We start from the raw sequence: 22,910 nt of genomic DNA on the forward strand, positions 1-22,910 counted from the left end.
AGTTGACCATTGATGTGACAGGTTTGAGGATGTGATTATACAACTAGTTTTAGTTATGTAGCAATAAAAAGAAGAAATAGTTTTGTCTTTTGTACAGAACTGCGTCACGTTCTTCGACTATTAATTATTCATATGTCATTTAAATCTCTCGAACAAATAAAAGAATCTTTACACAAGTCAAACCATAACCAATACTAAAGCTAAAGTTTAAACGTGTTTCTAAATTGACCATTCGAATCAGTTAATGGTCAAGTATCGGCCAGGTAATGGCTTCTTTTTTTCAATATAAAGCTGCTTGATGTATTTATTTCACGCGAATTCGATATATCAAGGCATTTGTTTTACTTCAGTATCAACTTCTTAATTAGTGCATGATAGTGTATGCTTCGGAAGAATCATATATATATTTATGAAATATACTCCCAGTTGTTGAGGTATATACAAATGCAACATTACGACAGTCCTCACATACTGCTCCTCAACAGCTGGATTAGCTGACAATCACCCCAAGTGTAAATATTGGGTAAAGCATATGTAAATTTGGTATATGTATTGTATACTTACATACTTAAATTGGTCTTAAGATAAATACGTTTATTGCAATAAGCACAATTATGCTATAGCACATTTAAATTACAACATTATCATGTGTAAGCAACATGAAATTTATATTAATACATAGGTATACAAAACTGCAGAGAACATAATTAACAATATGAACATTTTGTTAATGAAAAAGACAATTAGATTCATATATATAACTAAGTTAATATGAAAGTTCTGAGTTTCCAACTTTCACGCAAAAAACACATCAAATTGTAAATAACAGTTTTTGTTTGAACTTGTAGTAGTGAATACAGTTTGTTGATATTTGGCCATGTATGATAATGTTTTGAGAAGTATTTAAGTCTATACTGTCTATATGCTGGACAAACCATAATAAAATGATATTCGTTCTCTATACATTGCATAGTACAACATTTACAAATTCTATCCTCCCTTCGTTGTTTTATGTAACGACCAGTTTCCATATTTAGTTTTAATACACCAAATCTTAATAAAGACAACATTTTAACATTGATATTTTTCAATATATATTGTTCCATCTTAAAACCTGTTTTTATCACTTTGTACAATATTAGTTTTTCAGAGCTCTCTACAGACTCACGCCAGCTCTGATAAAATTGATCTAACAGACGTTCATTCAAAATATCAAAGTTTACATTAACATTCTCTTGTGCATACCATAAATAATTAAATCCAAGTTGAAAAAGTAAATTACGAACATTTGTGGCCCAATTTTCTTTACCACTATTACAGTCAGCAACTAGAACTTGATATATTTCATATACAATATCTGGTTTCTTGTTTATAATATTAACCCAGTATTTCAACAACTTTTGTTTCCTAGTAACATACATAGGTAAATGACCAAGATCGCCAATAATACAACAGACAGGCGTGTTTTTGGGTACTTTTAAAACAAATCTACAAAATTTATTATGTACAGTTTCGATTTCTTTTGCATGATGAAACCCCATACTTCAGAGGCGTAGTTTAAAATAGACATAACTAGACTGTCAAACATAGCACATTGCTGTTCTGGTGAAATATAAGTAGATCTTAATGAGTTTAACAATGCTGCAAGCGCTCTACTTCCCTGTCCCGCTAGGCGTTTTTGAGTTTGTTGAAATTTACCGTTGTAATGTAGAAGAACTCCAAGGTATACATAGTGATCGACTACTTTTAGTTCCGTATTGTCATAATGCCATGAATGGTTTACTCTTTGCCATCCTTTACGAAAAACTACAACTTCTGTTTTATCCTTATTAACCCCAATTTTCCATTTTGTACAGTAGACGAATAATTTATCTAAAAGAAACTGTAGAGCTTCCGGTGTTTTTCCAAATAGCACAGTGTCATCAGCGAATAACAACAAATATATCAAATATCCATTAAGGCTTATGTAATCACTAGTTCTATTATCATTCATACGTAGATCATCAGCAATGTCATTTATAAAAAATATGAAAAGTAGAGGAGACAAGGGTTCACCTTGTTTTACACCAATATTATTACAAAAAACATCTGAAAGTAATCCATCGCATTTAACGCGAATGTTCACAGTTGCATATACTGACTGCACTATGGAAACAAACTTGCTACTAATTCCACTATTGAAAAGCTTATACCAAAGTATGCGACGGTCGACATTGTCAAAAGCTTTACAAAAGTCCACGAATGCTGAATACAGTTTTTCCTTTTGCGACAAGGTTGTTGATATTATTCCATGAAGAATAAAAAACAGCGTCGACAGTTGATTTTTGGCGACGAAATCCAAATTGGTTTGCTAAAATAATCTCATTATCTTCGGCCCAACAAAGTAAACGATTATTCAAAATTGAAGTAAAGATCTTTGAAAATACACTAATCAATATAATTGGCCTATAGTTATTAGGGTTTGTAAGATCCCCTTTCTTTGGTACAGGTATAGCAATTCCTTCTATCCAATTATCGGGGTATATACTAAATTCAAAAAGTTTATTAAACAAAACTGTTAAAAATGTTGAAAAAAGTTGAGAATCTGATAAAAACATTTCTCCACTGATTTCATCTGTTCCTGTACTTTTACCACGCTTTAGTTTTTTAATAGCAGATTCAATTTCAGATTCAGTAAATTCGTTATCTAAATCGTCTATGTGAAGATCTTCCGAACGAATGTTGTCTATTAACGTTTTAACTTCTTCTGATAAATCACCAGGTTCCGCACCAAGAAAGTTTTTAAAATGTTCAAAAATGTCTTTTGCATCGGCCACGCATCTAGATCGACCCTTAGGTCTAACTTTTGACCAGAATTCTCTAGGATTCACTTTAGCCAATCGACTTAGCTCCTGTCCACGTACACGTTTATATCGTGTTTTCGCTTTTCGTTTAACTTTGTTGTATTCGTTTCTTGTTGACACGTATAATTGTCTATTGGGATTGCTTGGGTAGCGCTGAAAACGGTTCCGTGCTTGGTGAAATTCACTTCTAAACAGTTTACATAAGTGATCGAACCAATCATTTGTACTAAGTTTATGTTTACTTAAATGTTTTTTAACAGATGTTTTACCAAAAACATTAAGCGCGCATTTAAATATAACATCGGTGATCACATTTACGGCGTTGTTCGCACTTTCATTGTCATTTATGTTGTTTACTAGTTCCAACAGATCAGTTTGTTTCTCCCGTAATGCTTGCGTGTAATCGCTAACTTTCTCATTATCCCACTTTATATATGTATAATGGTTTGAAGAATGTTCCTCATTATACGTTCGATTAGTCTGAATTTCATAAAATAAAGGCGAATGGTCAGAAAATTCATTATGTTCCAGAACTTTAAAATTCTCAACCAATTTATAATCACATGGACAAGTTAACAGATAATCATTCACACTTCTTCCGTTTGAAGTACAAAATGTAAATTGACCAGCCAGATCGTTTCGTAGTCTACCATTACATATAGTTAAACCCGTGTTATGACACATTTGGACAAGCTTTCGACCAAACTTATTTACTGTTGTATCCTTTGAACATCTTGGAGGAGTAATGGGATTTTCATCATGCACTACACTACTAACATATCTATCTAAATTATCAAAACCTAGCCAATCATCTACAGAGTAGTACTATAAGATTTACAAAAAAAAACATTTCTCTTAATTAAAAAATGACGGAGAAAGCAACTGTAAATTCTGGTAACAGGAGCATCTTTTGAAACTCTTATATGACCAATTATATCCATATACTAATCGCAACTACCAAACAAATCTGTTTGAATTGATATCCCCAGAACTTGTTAATTTGAGTGAACTGTTTATAAAACAGAGACACCTTATATATAAACAAACAACATTTTATCAATTAATGTCTTACATTGTGTACAAATATTATGACATTAGGCTTACTAATGGTGACATGATTTCCTCTTTTAAAAACTTAACATCAATAAAATGGGATGAAAAAACAGTTTTATCACTTTCTGCAGCCCCATTGGTTATTGTGGTGGACATTTAATTTGAATAAAATATATATTGACTAATGAGAACAAAGTTAGTATGACCAATGACTTACTATGTAGAAGGGTTCATATTTTCTTGTGCTAGTATAATGAGACTTGAAACATGCAAAAGTTTTTTTTTTTTAAACATGTGAAAAGTTTGGAGTGAAAATCATATCAGACAGAATGGCATAATTACTAAAACGACAATATAGGTTTTGGTGAATATCGATTTAGTCTTCGACCTGTTGCTAAATTGGCAATCTCGAGGAAAGAGGAAATTGAACATCGATGGAAGAGCTAAGGAAAACTCATAAAACAAACATGTGAAAATGTATGCGACAAATCCACGAATTTTCGAACATTTTAATAGAAAAAAATAAACTAAAAATTACTTAATATATTTATTTATGCTAGAAGATGTGTGACACAAGTGATAAATATTAGTTGGAATTATCATAAAATCATAAGGTAGTTTTATTAACACAGAGATAAAATTGTTGAATAAATCGTTACGAAATATCCATATATGCAGGTATCTATTATTTGTTCCTACCTTAGAAACAGTTGTATGAGTAAGGTGCAGTAAGTGGGTTTATACATCTGTTTTATGGAATTTCTAGTATGCGTAGGTGTGTTTGAAGCATTCTTATGAGTAGCTCCAACTGCTAAAGGTACTTCTTGAAGATAAATGAAACGTGATATGGTTTTTATACGAACTATATATTTTGGTCTTAAAAATAATTTATTTCTGTATTCTGTAACACTTTTAATTATAAGCCTGTACACCATTAGTTTCATGTGATAATAAACTTTCATCATCGTAACATGGTAGTTAAAAACGGCGACTTTTTCAACCAAAGATGAAGAACTGGATCTTCCATCACTGTATTGGATACCTAAACTACATAAGTGTCCTTACAAACAACGGTATATTGCTGGGTCTTCCAAGTGCTCCACGAAACCTCTTTCTAAATTATTAACATCTATTTTATCAGCAATCAAAGACGGGCTTCAAAGTTATTGTGAAACTGCCTATTCTAGAGGTGGCGTGAATCAGATGTGGATACTTAAAAATTCCAAAGATCTTTTAGAGTACATACAATCTAACACTCTTTCATCTTGTAACAGTATTAAAACATTTGACTTTTCTACTCTTCACACAAGTATTCCACATTCCAAACTAAAAGACAAATTGAAAGAGTTGGTATTACTTTGCTTCATAAAAAAGAATGGCCAACGTAGATACAAGTATCTTGTCTTAGGGAGGGATAAATCATACTTTGTAAAGAATCACTCTGATTCAAACAAAAAATTCTCTGAAACCGATATTATCAAGATGCTTGATTTCTTGATTGACAACATATTAGTAACGTTCGGAGGACGTGTTTTTCAACAGACTGTCGGCATCCCAATGGGAACAAACTGTGCCCCTCTACTTGCCGACTTGTTTCTTTATTATTATGAGGCTGACTTCATGCAGGAACTTCTTCGGAAGAAAGATAAGAAGTTAGCAATATCCTTTAACTCTACTTTCCGCTATATAGATGACGTTCTTTCACTAAACAATTCAAAATTTGGTGACTATGTGGAACGCATCTATCCCATCGAATTGGAGATAAAGGATACTACAGATACAGTTAAGTCGGCTTCATATCTTGACTTACATCTAGAAATTGACAATAAGGGTCGGTTGAAAACAAAACTTTACGACAAAAGAGATGATTTCAGCTTTCCAATTGTGAACTTTCCATTTCTAAGTAGCAACATTCCAGCAGCACCTGCATACGGGGTATATATCTCCCAATTGATACGATATTCCCGTGCTTGCATTTCCTATCATGATTTTCATGATAGAGGGTTACTGCTCACAAGGAAGCTATTAAACCAAGAGTTCCAAATGGTGAAGTTGAAATCATCCCTTCGTAAATTTTACGGACGCCATCACGAGTTGGTTGACCGTTATGGAATAACCGTTTCACAAATGATATCGGATATGTTCCTTACGTCGTAACTACAATCCCCTTCCCTTTCATGAATGTGACCTACCGAATTAGACTATTTACCGGATTTGTAATCACATAAGCAACACGACGGGTGCCACATGTGGAGCAGGATCTGCTTACCCTTCCGGAGCACCTGAGATCACCCCTAGTTTTTGGAGGGGTTCGTGTTGTCTATTCTTTAGTTTTCTATGTTGTGTCATATGTACTATTGTTTTTCTGTTTGTCTTTTTCATTTTTGGCCATGGCGTTGTCAGTTTGTTTTGGATTTATGAGTTTGACTGTCCCTTTGGTATCTTTCGTCCCTCTTTTGCATCTTCAAGCAACAGTAATATTTCAAAAATGGAATAAAGAATAAAAGGACACCTAAACAAATAAAAAAACAAAAAATAACAAAAAAAAAACAAAAAATTAAAACATCATCAACGAAAAACAAAGACAATGTTAGTATTGGTAAAAACAATACAAAAAAACAACGAAATAACAAGTAAAAATAAGTTATGATTATCAAACGAAAAAAAAGGGGTAACTAAATAATAAACAAACCAACAAACATTATACTGACAAGAAAAATAATAATGTGAAAATGTCTATATTCATAACTTCCACTCATGAAATAGTTGCTGTACATGTGGTTGCTGCACATTGTTCTCAACGGAAAATTGTATCGGCCTATGAAGATCTCACGACCGTAGACCGTATTGGACATGTAACATGCATGTACATATATGTCACTTATGTCATTCGTGTAGGTATTGGCAAATTCTTACTATGAACAATCGTTCATGTCAATAACTGAGATTAAGAAACTTAAATGACCATGTATACTACGCATTGATAAAGCAGAATACAAAGTCCAGTGAATAATACATTCTGTCAGGGCGTTTAATAATAAGCAAACAAACTGACAGAAATAAATTTAAATTTTAATGACCCCTGTAGTTCCGCCCCCGACATCCCTGCCCTACACGCCTTTCTTCTCCTTATCAGCATACCACTGATGTCAGGTAGAAACAATTTCCATTATTGATATCTTAATACAAAAGGAAATAATCATTAGTATTAGCCAGGTTCATATCAGTAGACTTTGGACAATTCTGGTGCTGGATATTTGTTAGATTCAATGTTTGGTGATATTTGTAGTTTTGGATAACTAAAATGATTTCGTTAAAATTTGGGATATGGTTATTGCTATTATACGTTCAGGTATTTTATTTTATCATATTTTGAATAGAAAGAAACACTTATAAACCATTCTCTTGTGGAGAGTTATCTCATTGGCAATCATACTATATCTTCTTTTTTACAATTAATTTATTCGGCAATAGCATCGCACAATTACCAGATGAGAGACCTTTTACGTGAAAAAATAGCCAAAATATAAGAGAAAATAAAAAAGAAATAAGAAAAAAAGAGCATACAAACGACCGAAGAATTAGTAAAAAATCTAGCAACATGATCTGGTATATACATAATAAATGTATTGGTTAGATTTCATTCGTCCCCCTGAATTGGGTGTGCACAGATGTACTGTGGTCAACATCTTGCGAGCAATTGCCCCCGATTCTACGAGTCTTCTTCAACTTGTAGTGTTTTCTTAACTTTTGCTCGATTCGTGAGGAGCCTTGCCTTTGAAATAAGAAAAAAATACAACAACATTAACATCGCTTTTGATTTTGTCGAAACCATATATCTTAAAATTATTTGACTCTCCCTTTTCATTGTTAATCTTTTCTCTCCATTTTAAATCCCTTGTTTAATCATGCTTTCTTCTTTTTTGAATGCAGATAAAAGACACATACTGTAAAGGAAAAATAAGTTTGAAGTTATTAGAATATACTAATCCTACAGGGACTGATGCTAAAGGAGACTGTTGTGATTCACCTGTAAATACTCCTGGTTGTACTATAGGAACATGTGATCATTTATTTAGGATATGTTTATTAGACAATATATCTAAGTAAGTATTTTTTTAAACAAGAAACAACAACATAGCAATCAAAAGTGTTTTGAAAAAAGCGGCGGGTTTTACCTGTTGTGAAGAGGAGCTTACAATGTCAAGTATGAATGTCCAGCAATAACTATCTCATTTTTTTCCAGTTTTTCTGATGGAAAGTAGTCACAATTGAGGAAATTATGCATTGATCTAAAAATAAGTAAATAAAGTTAAAACAAACTGAATACGTGACCGCAATTATCTTATTTGTCTCTGACCACAACAATAACCGTTCTTTTTCTGAGTGACGAGACGATTACCAAGTTATGTGAGGTGTAACTTCAAGTAGTTCTATTATCATACTGTATTGAAGATTGATCTTTACGTCTGAAACTATTATAAAATAACTTATAGTAGTCTCAGTTTATTGCTATAAATTCAACAACACATCGTGCTTTTCTGTGGAGCTGACATGTCAGTAACTGCTAGTCATATGAGTCTGTTGTTATTTATGTATTATTGTCATTTTGTTTATTTTCCTTTGTTACCTCTTCTGACATCGGACTCGGACTTCTATTGAACTGAATTTTACTGTGCGTATTGTTATGCTTTTACTTTTCTACATTGGCTAGATGTACAGTATAGGGGGAGGGTTGAGATCTCAAAAAATATGTTTAACCCAGCCGCATTTTTGTGCCTGTCCCAAGTCAGGAGCCTCTGGCCTTTGTCTAGTAGTCTTCGTTTCTTGTGTATAATTCGGAGTTTAGTGTGACGTCCATTATCACTGAACTAGTATAGATATTTGTTAAGGGGCCAGCTGAATGACGCCTCCGGGTGCGGGAGTTTCTCGCTGCATTGAAGACCTATTGTGACCTTCTGCTGTTGTCTATTCTATGGTCGGGTTGTTGTCTCTTCGAAGCATTCCCCATTTCCATTCTCAATTTTATTTCTGTAACTTTTTACGACGTTTGTGGTTTCTATCTTAAAATTAATGCCAGTGGCCGATTTAAAAGTAAAAAATAAGAAGACCTGATTATTTGCCTGAGATTACTCTGACGACTCGCTCTCAGTAACTGAGCTGTTGAAAATTCGTTATTCTGTATTCAAAAGAATTTATTTCTTATAAACATTACTTTGGTCGTCTGTGATACCTTTAAGGTAAACGAAGGGATATGCCTAAGCCAGTTATAAACGATAGAAATTGTTAACGATTTGCAAAAATGACGTTTCTATCATGCTGTTTTCAAAAATATAACAAGAAGTAAGGGTCACGGAGAGGTTTATATCAAGCAACAGAGTGTGCAAAACTGACACATTTTGTTAGATTATACATTACAATACTGACTCATATTTTTGGTGAAGTGTTTTTATTTTCTGATGATAAAAACTTACCCAATATTATTCAGCGTTTCCCCCGAAATTTGCTGCTATATATTTAAATTTATGGATGTTAAAAATTTTAACATCCATATTATGTTATGTTCTATATTTCAACCGAATAAATTCTTTAAAAAATACTAGATGTATACTGTCAGAATATTTGCAGACAATTGTACGTAAATCTACATGATGAATACTTTAAAAATACAAATTAGCGTAGTTTTCGTAAACATTTCATGTTTGTTCCAGCATCGTTTTATTTAGACAAACATTTCCCGCCAAATGTCATCATAAAAAAAGAAAAAATCGTAGCAGCTGCTATAATTTTGCTGTCATTATAAAATGCGTAAAGAATGAATTATAAATAACTTATCATTTATTCATCCAGGACCATAGACGAGGTTGATAAATACATGTTGTGATCAAAATCAAGAATTAAAAACATCGCAACTTCCAAGCAAGAACGGAAGCTCATAAACTCGAATTCTATATAGTCAATTCAGCACCTTGCAAATTTGGCACCCAATGTAGTTATTTTGACATCCATGTTAATTGTTATAATTAAATTGTTCTGCAAGAAAACTATTACTGTACGTTTCGTCAATAGGAATTGAAAAATATGGCCCTACCACTGACCACAGTCTACTATGAGTAATGAAAAACAAGGATTTGTATAGAAAAATAACATCAAAGACTACCAGAAAAAAGTGTAAACATCAAGCTATTTATTGTTTAAAATGGGAAGCAGGACAAATCACCCCAATGGCATATCGGCCCACTTTTTCACGAACTCGCCCACAACCACTTTTTTCTATCCTTTGGAAGAAGTGCCTGTTAAATCCCTTTAATATTACTCCTGCAAACGTATATGTCCCCCATGTACGTAATATGGTGGAGGACTAGGGCCCCATGTACATTGTACCTTATATATATGTCTCTGGTTATTTGCATATTACAAATAAAAAGAAATCTGTTAATTGTATCATAATGCAAATGAAAAGAAACAAAAAGAAAAGAAATGCAAAAGATGTTTATCTAAGGTTTTCATAGGTATTGATTTTATATATAAGTGGCAGGAACGTATACAAGGGGAAAGCATATTTTTCCATAAGTGGGGCGAGTTGGTATTACTAAATTCGTCATGGATTATCTATTTGTCATGAGTGGGGCGAGTTGGCAGACTTTATTTCAGCGGGATTTTAACTCTTTTCTTAAGTGGGGCAAGTTATCCAACCTATTTTCAATTTGATTTTTTCTCATTTTATAAGTTGAGCGAGTTGGTAAATAAGAGTAAATCTATTTTTTAGAAAGTGGGGCGAGTTGGCTAAAAAGTGAGACGATTTGCCTGTGGGGCGATTTGTCATGGATTCTTAAATTGAATACCACTTTTTTTTAAATTAAGAAATAATTGATGCAAGCTATACTTTATTGGTTGTTTTAACATAGGTAGGCATTATATTTGTGAATTTTTGCCCGAGCGATAGTGAGGGCTAAAATAACATGAATATAATGCCTTCCCATGTTAAAACAACCAATAAAGTATAGCTTGCATCAATTATTCCGATACTGATTAGGACAATTAAGGTCATTTTTATGTCCGATGTGTATAAGGGTAAAGCGATTGTAGAGGATCTTCCATGAACTTCCCTTTTTTGTTTGTAAAGAAGCAAACAACTGACACTTATTTTTCAGAGGGAGGAGTTTTGGAACAGCCAGCATGAACGGTTGTCATATCTAGGTCAAATATGTCAATTTCGGAATGCAACACATTACAGTCATAATAAATGAATTAGTAACAACATGTGCATCATTTAAGAGTTTGGAAGAGTTTTAAGTTAATGAAATATATTAAATGCATGCTAATTTGATAAAATTCATTATTTTGCTGTAGTCAATATACATGTGCAGAAAAAAATTTATTGGATTTAGAGCATGGGTTTATTCATAAAGCGAAGGAGCACGTCATATAAGAATGATACGCAATCAAACTAAATCAATAAAATATCAAGAATACTTCAACCTATTTTATTAAAAATATATATTTAGAAAACAAAAAACCTGTTCTCCCCCTACAATAAACAAAAAGGTAAGAACAAGTATTAAACAATATTTAGTGCCAAATTGACTAACCAAATGCTCAAATGACTTTAGATAGATACTGATTTGACTGGATGCCTATTTGACTAAGTGCAGAATTTTAATTAGGCCATTAGTTTTCTTGTTTGAACTGTTTTACATTTGTCATTTTGGGGTCTTTCATATGGTTGACTTATATGTCTTATGGACTTTGCTGAAGGCTGTACAATGACCTTTAGTTGTTAGTTTCTGTGTCATTTGGTCTCTTGTCAAGAGTTGTCTCATTTGCAAACAAACCACATCTTTCTTCTAGAAGTGTCAAATTGACCAGGTGACGATAGCACTCTTACCCATTCAATATTGCAATGAGATAAGTTTGATATACATGTATTATAGTTCTAAACTATGCCCAGAAAAATTGGGAGTCTGCATTTACAAAATGTATATAATAGCTTTTTATTTATGATGTACATATTGTGTTATTTTTTATATTTCAGTTCAAATACCAGTAATTGTTTACAGTCTACTGAAGTTACAACTTCAGATAAAAATGTTGTCAAGTTTGACCAGAATCAACAAAATGTTCAGTTTGTGTTTGACACTTGGAAGGTAGGACATTTTTAACATTCTTTAAAAAAGTTAAGTTGTCTGAAGACTGCAAATAATTTTGCACATCTGCACAATTTAAAAATATGAAACATCTTTACATGCATGCCTTTTACAATACAGTGGACATTACAAGATCACATTGCAAATGATGTTTCATGACATCAATTATTTGTGCCCCACCAAGGGGCATTAGGTTTTTATACGACCGGTGCATGCATTTGTTTGTCTGTCTGTCTATCTGTCCCACTTCAGGTTTAAGTTTTTGGTTACAGTTTTTTGGTCAAGGTAGTTTTTAATAAATTTCTAATTTTAATGCGAAACCGGAGTTTTGACCCCAACTTTACGGTCCACACATGTATACATGTAGCTGAAGACTGTACTTTGATCTATAATGGTTTACTGTAACAAATCTTGACTTGGATGGAGAGTTGTCTTATTGCCACTCAAAGCACATCTTCTATATCTATATTAACCTACAACAGGATTTTTTAGGAAAAATAAACACGATGTTCTTGACAGTTCTTCCTGTGATGATCTTAACGTGTGTTCTTTTATCACTAAAAAATAATTGCACAACTATTTAAAATAGATTAATGTATTTTTTTCTTTAAATAGTTTTTATTGCCTAAAACTTTTGTATAAAAAAGACTTTTTACAAGTCTTTGGATATATTCAAAATTTGTCTCTCTTTAATGGTCTTGACAATTTAAAATTATGTGTCCATTTTTGGTTGTTGAAAAGAGTTATAGTCTGAATGGATATATCAGTATAAAATTGAATAAACAAAAAAATGTATTAAAACTTTTAAAATTATCTATTAGTTTTAACAATAGACGTCAAATGAATAATGACAAATGTTTTTAATATGGTGATATCATCATGTATCATGGGTATTTGTAACATTTATAATAATGATATGACAAAATATAGAAACACTCCTCTCAAAGTACTAAGGACCAGGAAAATCCTAAGAATTTGTCAAGTTCTGACAGTAATTGATTCTTTGAACTTTTATTAAGAAAGAAAGATTAGAATTTCAAAACTTAAGTAAACACTGCATGAACCATTTAAACCACACCTAAATCAATTTTGATTTTTTTTCTTATTGAAAGATTTCTTATCAATTCCTTTTAAATCCAAGTCCTGTATTTTGTTGGACAGTAGTTTAATGTAATATTCCTAATAGTTTGACATCATAAATTCTTTGGTAACGTAAGAATAAGAGATCGTCACGAGTGGAATACATTATCTGAGTTATCTTTATAGGTTCTTTGTAGGAGGTAATATTCTTGAATTGTTTCTATATTGACAAAAGTTCATTGCTCGTGTGACGTCAGATATTCAATGATATTGATCAAACAAAATGTTAGGCAATATTATCAAATGGAAAATGTAAAAATCACTGAAAAATGTGAAAAATGACAAAATATAGAAACACTCCTCACAAAGTACTAAGGACCAGGAAAATCCTAAGAATTTGTCAAGTTCTGACAGTAATTGATTCTTTGAACTTTTATTAAGAAAGGAAGATTAGAATTTCAAAACTTAAGTAAACTATAAGTTTATTTTTGGAAACTTATTTTACGCAAGGAAATCTAGATCAAATGTTTTTATCTCGGAAATGTTCAAAAATCATTGCGATCAAATAATTTTTAAATGAGTTTTTAATGTAAGCTCTCTTGCGTGCTTTTCCAGATGTTTATTTTATTTATATCAGCAAGGACTTTAAAAACAAGATAGAAATCAGTGCTTCTGAGCTGTATAAGATATCTTTGTACAGATAAAATATGTACAACGCGGAAGACTCTGGAACTCTGCTATTTTATATAAGTTCAAATCCATTTCAGGGAACAGCACTAATCAAGATTGAGGTTGTTGACACTAATACAGATGACAAGAAGAATGTCTTAATTGATAATTTTTATGTGACATACAATTTAACAAAGGCAGGGTTCAATCAGACCAGCATTACAGCAGTTAATCTCAATCTTATTGGTACACGAAGTAATAATCCTACTAGGTAATTAGTGATACAGGTTTTGCTGAGCCTATTGATTAATTATAAAGCTGGTAAAGCCATGTTTGGCCGTATGAAGTTACTCTTTATATATGTGTGTATTAAAAAGAATATTTTAAATGCAGCAATAACCAATAATAGTTGACACAATGAAAAATACAAAAACTGAATATATTAAATTAGTGTATCATTTAATGATTTCAGCCTAGTTTAAAATAGTTGGAGACTTATATAAATGCTAAACTCATATGTCGAAAATAAACACACGACGCCATGGCTATAAAAAGAAAAAGACTAATAGACAAACAAAAGTACACAAAACACACCATAGAAAACTTAAGACTGAGCAACAAGAATCTCGCAAAATTTGGTGGTGATCTCATGTGATCCAGAAGGTTAAGCAGATTTAAGATGGTATGATTCCAATTTCAAAACTAGGTAAATTGCTTCCTTGAAAGGATAAACACTCTATCGAGGAAATCATGATAGGAAGACAATCCCTAGAATATGGAGATATACATTCTGTATGCAGAAACTACTGGATGTTGCTATATAGAAATGACATAAGTTTATGAAGTCATACATTCTGAGAAAAAAATACGTTAATTGCTATGCTTCCTTAAATACTAGCGATACTTTTCTGTCTCAAGCTAGAATCATGATATGACAGTCATAAAAAAAATATATTCAAAGGATTCAGAGCAAATAGTGAAAATTAAATGAACACATTAATTAATGTCAGTGTGAAAAACTCAATTTGTTTACGTTGTCACGAAATTACCTTCATGTAATGTATGACACGATGTAAATACGATCCTTAGTCAACTTCGTGAATACGTCATTTATGTTTATTAAGAATGAAATGTGTCCACAAAAGTCAATACCAGAAGAAATTGAATGTCTGATAATGGTTACTAACAAACATATATATGATAATATATATAATAAGAGGTATATAAGGTACTTAAGATAGCTCCGCAAAAAAAAGTAGAATCACATCTTTGGTATTTTATAATGTTTTATTTTGCAGTTTGAAGTTTGCTCTGTTAGTATATTGTGATCCACAGTACTATGGAGGTGATTGTTCTATCAAATGTGTACCTACAAACAAATGTGATGGTCATTACACATGTGATCCTCAGGGAAACAAGGTCTGTCTGAATGGATGGAGGGGAACAGACTGTACAGAACAAGTTCCAGGCAGTGATGTCGACTGTAGTGTATACACAAGTAAGTTGACTTTAAGAACTGTGTTGAACTTGTGATAATGTGTGAGATCAAGGATTTCTATCAACTGTTTATTGTGTAAAACCGCAGTTCTTTCTTATATATATATTCTTTCTTCTTTTTCCTATATATTTGTTGTTAACTATTGAATGCATTCGATCATATTTTCCCATGATATTAAAAGTAATAATGCATATATGAATGATACAGCTTTATTGCATCAGTAGTGCATAGCCCAGTAGTCAGCACTTCTGTGCTTACATGAATTATCATTGATATGTTCATAATCATAAATTAACTGTTAACAAAACTTCGAAATTTTTAAATACTAAGACTTTTCTACCTCAGGAATAGATTACCTGAGCTGTATTTTGCAAAAAACTTTTAGGAATATTTGGTCCTCAATGCTCTTCAACTTGGTACTTTAATTAGCCTTTTTAACATTTTTTATTTGAGCGTCACTGATGAGTCTTTTGTAGACGAAACGCGAGTCTGGCGTTAATATAAAATTTCAATCCTGGTATCTATGATGAGTTTATTTACTATTTTGTTTCCCTAAGCATGGAAAACTTTTTTTCAAAAAGAAAGTAATGATGAGTAATGAAAGTAAAAACAAGCCCTAACTTACAAAACAAAACTAAAACTACCGAGGTTAATTGCTTGCCTGACTCATTCTATTTACCTGTTTTTATACATGAAATTTAACTCGAAAAAAATTCACAAATGGTTATTTCACGGTTCCTTTAAGATTATTAAGTCAGTAAGTAATAGACAAAATCAGTTCATTTTCGTTTATCAAAACTATCAAAACACGAGTTCTGTAAGATAATGCAGTAAATTTACAAAGTTGGAAGATACAAAAGGAGACATTTAAAGCTCATAAGCGGATGTAGAACTAACAATGACATGACATATACGAAAGATCAAAAAAGAAAATACCAAGGACTCAGCGAAACAAACTCCTACAAAATCTGAATTGATATTAGAAAGTTTGTAAGTTTAAGTAAATTTTGCTCTCCTACTTGCAACCACCCGTTGCTCATGATAAGTAAAATCGATGAAACATGTAACTCACGGATGTCACGTTTGAGAAACAAGTACAAATTATTCTTTTTTACTTTTATTTTATTTCTCAATGGTTACATTGAATAAAATCTAAAGATCTTAACTAAATGGAATGTTTTTAATTGTCTGCAGAGATATAAATTTCAATTTGGCTCAATTAATGTTTTTGGCGAATACTGCAGAAAGCATATGTGTTCGTATAATTATTAATATCAATCCTATATATAAAATGGCGATGTGTTTAGTAACTGGTGAGTATAACATCCTTCTCAGAAGGACATGTACTGATAACTTGTCTGATGAATCCCCTTGATTTTTTAAATGTTATTTTATGTGTGTTTTTATTCGATACCATTTATTTGTAATATTTTGTTATTTATATCTTTTTTTCTTATTGACTCTACAGATAAAACAGAGTTTTCATCGAGTGAATGGGAAGGATTGTACTCCTGCGACAATAAACAACACAGCTACCCATTGTTCTTGAATGCCACCAAACCTAAAGACAAACTGACTATTGGTGCAACTGTTTCCTTTAGGACCATAACAGTCCAAGTTTCTGGGACATATTCAAGTTGGAGTAGGGCATTAGCATTGCAAGTGGAGACATCACTATTGTATGAAAATCATAATTTAACAAAGATTGCCTTAGAAACCAGAGAAATTAGTACATCTGGAATGATTGGACAGTTATCGTTGTATAAAGCAGATGGTGGAAAATTGACCTGTGTTGTTGATCCTTTGAGTTTGAAAAAAGGTATGATATATAATTGTTGCCAATTGTTATTATTTCTATTTTTCATCTCTTTTCAGTGTTTACAATGAAGACCACCTTCACCTAGATGCATGATGGATGTATCCCAGCGACAATAATCAGCATATTCATCCATTTTCACTTGAATGCTACAAAACAAAAACAAAACTGGTCTGGCTGTAAATGTAACTATTTTCTATATAGAAGAACTGACAAACTAATAAAAACATCAACATGCTGCATCAGTGCATACAAGCAGTTTAAGAATCACCAACCTAGCTGTATATCACCATAAACATTTCAAGTAGTCTTCCAAATTTTCTTCTAGTAATTTATATAAATACAACAATACCTGTTATGTGATTTTAAAAAGGAAGTCCAAATGCTCTAATTTATCATAGTAATAATATGACATATGAAGAAAACATGGTCGTTGGTTCATGTTTGTCTTTTTACCCCCCTTAAGGTGTAATACCACCATTGATTTTCCCCTATAAGTCTTTGTTAAATTTGCACTTTTCAAAAAAATGTGCAGATTTCATCTTTGTTTCAAACACTTGGCATGAGTAAAGTTTTATCATGGACAGTACTATAGAAAAAAATTCACATAACAATTCATTGCATATAAGAAAATAACCATCACTAGAAGTTAAACAATCAAATGTCTCCCCTTATTTAATCTGTGTACAAGGTTTAGTGACCATGTAACCTCAAGTTTACAAAATATTCTATAAAAACCCCAAATAAAAAAATAATGGTGATTTATAATACCCAAGACATGTTTATGACACAGAAATGTTTTATTGCAATAAAATGTAGGATTAATTACCTACAACTGTCAAATTCAAGGGAATTTTTTTATGCCCCACCTACGATAGTAGAGGGGCATTATGTTTTCTGGTCTGTGCGTCCGTTTGTCCGTCTGTCTGTCTGTCTGTCTGTCCGTTCGTTCGTCTGTAAGTTCGTTCGTCCGTTCATTCGTCCGTCTGTCCCGCTTCAGGTTAAAGTTTTTGATCAAGGTACTTTTTGATGAAGTTGAAGTCCAATCAACTTGAAACTTAGTATACATGTGCCCTATGATATGATCTTTCTAATTTTAATGCCAAATTAGAGAATTTATTCCAATTTCACGGTCCACTAAACATAGAAAATGATAGTGCGAGTGGGGCATCCGTGTACTGTGGACACATTCTTGTTTCGACCTATTTTCGTATACAACTGGATGTGACGCACCATGATTTGGTGGTATTTCACCTTAAAACTACAATCTCGCCGAAATACTTATTGTTATTTCTGAATATGAAGATCAGAAACCATGATATCTTGATTATAAACATTTAGAAAAGTATACCTTGCATCCACACGATAGATATATTTAAGTCCGAAACTTGTATTTTCAACTGTCCGAGTGGGAAAAGCCTTTACTCTTTGCTGACATTATAAACACATATTTAGAAAATGAAGCTCGGAAGTGTTTATTAAGAATATCCGACAATAAACTCTTCATTAATACCAGGATTCAATTTTGTATTTACGCCAGACGCGCATTTCGTCTAAAAAAAAAGACTAATCAGTGACCAGTGACGCTCGAATCCAAAAAAGTTTAAAAGGCCAAATAAAGTACGAAGTTGAAGAGCATTGAGGACCAAAATTCCTAAAAGTTTTGCCTATAATGTTGCTTGGTGAAAGTGAGGGTAAGCGTGAATTACAAATATTGATGAAAATATTTATGAAGAGGCGGACACATAGTTGCATTTCCAACCTCAATTAACATATTGGTCCCTTAGAGGATATGCCTTCAACTTGTCAATGAAATCCTTGCTGCCTTGTAATGTATTCATAAACATAGGTCTAACATAGATCCAAGGAACACATAAAGACACGTTTATAACCAACGACTTTCTTGTTCTATAAGTAATTGTAGACAGAGTGGTTATAGGTATTGTTACTTTATTACATCAAATGGGTTTTAAATAACATAGATAACAAAATCAAAAGCGCTTGCAGCCTATAAAATATATGAAATCTACATGCCTATTCTAATATAATATGTTTTTGTTATTCCAGCATATTTTGATGGATGTGATTTTAAAGGAACTTGTGTAAGATATGGAAAGAGTAAACAGAACTATTATTGCTGTTGTAATGATGGTAAGGGATTATAACTTATAAATTTACTGTTCGCAAAAGTATGAATTATTCGAAATAATAAGGAATTTCTTATCCTAGGGGTTGAACTCATAAAACTTTGCTCAGTGCTCGGAGCAATAAAAATTCATGCTCGAAACATCAAATCCAGCATTTTGATTGGTTGATTTTGGAGTATGAGTACAAAAAACTGACTCGAAAATTTTATGACTTCAAGGCCAGACGTATATTTCCTTAGCCGTATGCGTATTTGGCACAACTTTTTGGAATTTGGGGCCGCAATGCTCTTCAACTTTATACTTGTTTGGCTTTCTAACTGTTTTGATCTGAGCGTCGCTGATGAGTCTTATGTTTACGAAACGCTCGTCTGGCGTATCAAATTACTACTATAAGCCTCGTACCTTTGATAGCTAATTCTCTAATTTATTGGTAACAACAATTTGGTGTTTACAACTTCGCATATTATTTTTTTTTTTTCTAAATGAAAATGAAATAATGAAGTGCAGGCAAACAATTGCGAATACTTGCTTTTACAATTTAAAGTTTGATCTTTTTCAATATTGTAATTTAAAAGTAATAATTGTCTTGATAGAGAAATTCCGATTACCAGGAAGCTCTTTAACCAAGGGTCCAAGTGATGAAGTTAAAATCATCCCTTCAAAATTGAAGGAGGCTTCGCGATATGGTTGCCCATTTTTATGCAGTTGCAAAAATATAAAGGAGACTTTCAAATTCATAAGTCGAAATTAAACTGACAATGTCATGCCAAATAAGGTAAAGGATAATAAGAGAAACAACAGTATACCAAAAAAAAAGCTAACACGAACCCCACCATAACCGGGTGTTCCGGAGTAGTACGCAGATCCGAAGGGTAAAGATGCGATGGATATGTTTCAATTTGTGGTAACCACAATCCCTTCCTATTTTACTCAAACGAGACATAATCGAATGAGAATTACATGAGCAATACGGTGTATGCTAGAGAAGCTTCTGATTATCATTCAGAAGTAGCATCTTATCAATGGTTTTTGAGGATCGTGTTATCTTTGGGTTTTTTTATGCTGTGTTATGTGGACTGTCGGTGGATTATGTTTCGTAATCATATGAAACAGAATTCAAACAAAACCATCTTACAGACAATGAGAACAAACGTCTTGCAATTTTTTATAATTACACTATCTGATATATTGATGATGCAACATTCCAGTGAGTTCTTGTATCTCATTAATCCCAGTGAACATAAGCTTTAACATAATATGTAAACTAGAAGGTCTGCCTCGTAAACTGTTCTTTTTCTCGATCTGGACACAGATGGGCGAATTCAAACTAGAATCACCTGTGACAAAAGTAATGATTTCAACTTTCCAATTGTCAACTTTCCATTCCAATTTCTTAACAGTCACACACCATCAGCTCAAGTTTATGCCTTTACATATTTCAATAATACGTTATGTGTTTGCATTGTCATACTATGCCGATTTTTTTTTACCAGAGGTGTGCTCCTGATGTTCTACTTACACAAAAGCTACCAAGCAACATTATAAGAAGGAATGACTTAAAACGATCCGTATTATTTTACGGTCGTTATCATGAATTTGTTATCTAATGCCACATTTGTTTTTTCAGTCTTAGATCTTAAAGTACCAGAACAATCTTTCAGTCTGTAATTTAGATTTTTATCTCCATTTTCCTATTGTGACATTTTGCCTGAATGTTGATTCAAATTGCGCGGGGGGGGGGGGGTCAATGCATAGCAGGAGACTCTAACCATTTCGATGCAACCTGACTTAATCTTTTTGGGAGTTCATGGGATTTCCTCGGGTTTTGTTGGTCATCTTGATTTTTCTTCCCAATTGATTTGAGTGATATATCGGTGAATTGTTGCCGCAATGTGTGTTTTTCTTGCATACTACAAGTTGTTTTGAAACGAGACCAAATTAGAGTATGGTTTAAACAATGTTGTTCTTCAACTTTTTACTTGTTTGGTTTAATAAATATTTTGATATGAGCGTCACTGATGAGTCTTATGTAGACGAAACGCGCGTCTGGCGTACTAAATTATAATCCTGGTACCTTTGATAACTATTGTAATATTGTATCGGTAGTAACTGGATTATTTTTATTTTTTCGACCCAATCAAACTGATTTGTATTCTGTTCATAGCGATCAAAAACAAATTCACGACATGACACGTTTATATATACTTTTCAATTTTTGCCATTTGATGAAAATCTTTTGAAAGGAGTGAAACTTTCAAATTTCACTATCTTTAGAATATACTTTAATTTATAATTAAGAAAAATCTCCACAAGAAAGAATGACAAAGAAAAAACTACTATAGGTCACCGGTCCATACGGCTTTCAACAATGACCGAAGCCCTTACCTCATAGTCAGAAAAGCTCGTTTATGGTTACAGTTCTGATCGTTACTTCCATATGTTTTCGCATACCCGTGCAGCAATGGCTTATTATTACATTTTAGGAACAATTGGTACAAGTTGTACCAAATCAACCATGCATCCGAGTATAACTATAAAAATAAATGCACAGAAAATCAGCACAACTACAGATTTACCGCAAAAGACAACTAAAACATATGCCAATGTAACACATATAAAGCAAACAATAATCGCACTAAATACAAGAACTACAAGAGAAGGTCATTATACAGGAACTTCCGGTACGTATATCTCAAATTAAAGTCATCCTGATCTTAAAATTAAATATATATTGTACTTGCAACACAAAAATAATTGATTTTGTTCGAGTTTGTTTTTGTTATCTTAATTCAAGACAAGTATCCATGTTTTGTATTAATATTGTAATTTTCATAATGTTTGAAAGTAACACATGTGTGTTTCATTATTTTCTACGCTACAAGTTTTAAACATTGCATTAATTTTGAAAATGATTATTTTACAATCACTAGGAAATCTGTCACAATAAAATATCAACTCTCGAATGCAGCACGAATTTGACAAATTATTTACCCATTATAAATTGCGACATATACAACTGCAATCTTGTCCTTTTATGTTAGTCTTTAATGAATAGATATAGCATATGTTTTATATGAATATATGTATAGCTTATGCTTTACATGAATAGACATAGCATATGCTTTACATGAATAGATATAGCATATGCTATACATGAATAGATATAACATATGCTATACATGAATAGATATATCATATACTTTACATGAATAGATATAACATATGTTTTACATGAATAGAGATAGCATATTCTTTACATGAATAGATATCGCATATGCTATACATGAATAGATATCGCATATACTTTACATGATTAGATATATCATGACCTATACATGATTAGATATAGCATATGTTTTACATGAATAGATATAGCATATGCTTTACATGAATAGATATAGCATATGCTTTACATGAATAGATATAGCATATGCTTTACATGAAATTATATAGCATATGCTTTACATGAATAGATATAGCATATGCTTTACATGAATAGATATCGTATATGCTTTACATGAATAGATATCGCATATGCTTTACATGAATAGATATAGCATATGCTTTACATGAATAGATATAGCATATGTTATACATGAATAGATATAGCATATGTTTTATATGAATAGATATAGCATATGCTTTATATGATTATAT

The 22,910-nt window shown here is 32.2% G+C and overlaps 1 protein-coding gene across 1 annotated transcript; it reads left to right on the top strand.

Moving 5' to 3' along the window:
* Positions 1-7,107: 7,107 nt before the first annotated feature.
* Positions 7,108-22,042, top strand: LOC143069421 (uncharacterized). Its single transcript, XM_076244080.1, has 8 exons — positions 7,108-7,248; positions 7,830-8,002; positions 11,932-12,043; positions 13,891-14,063; positions 15,091-15,290; positions 16,759-17,109; positions 19,174-19,257; positions 21,737-22,042. Exons 1-8 carry the CDS (start codon positions 7,201-7,203, stop codon positions 21,952-21,954), a joined length of 1,359 nt encoding a protein of 452 aa, XP_076100195.1. The 5' UTR covers positions 7,108-7,200; the 3' UTR covers positions 21,955-22,042.
* The last annotated feature ends 868 nt before the right edge of the window (positions 22,043-22,910 follow it).

The sequence above is a fragment of the Mytilus galloprovincialis genome, chromosome 1 (assembly GCF_965363235.1).
Source record: "Mytilus galloprovincialis chromosome 1, xbMytGall1.hap1.1, whole genome shotgun sequence".
NCBI classification, from domain to species: Eukaryota; Metazoa; Mollusca; class Bivalvia; order Mytilida; family Mytilidae; genus Mytilus; species Mytilus galloprovincialis.

What these genes read in the sequence shown, in the direction of transcription:
- LOC143069421 (XM_076244080.1), top strand. Translation starts at nt 7,201, where the DNA reads ATGATTTCGTTAAAATTTGGGATATGGTTATTGCTATTATACGTTCAG. An exon ending in TATTGCTATTATACGTTCAG is followed by an intron (nt 7,249 to 7,829) that starts GTATTTTATTTT and finishes TTTTGAATGCAG; the next exon opens with ATAAAAGACACATACTGTAA. An exon ending in CGAAGTAATAATCCTACTAG is followed by an intron (nt 14,064 to 15,090) that starts GTAATTAGTGAT and finishes TTTATTTTGCAG; the next exon opens with TTTGAAGTTTGCTCTGTTAG.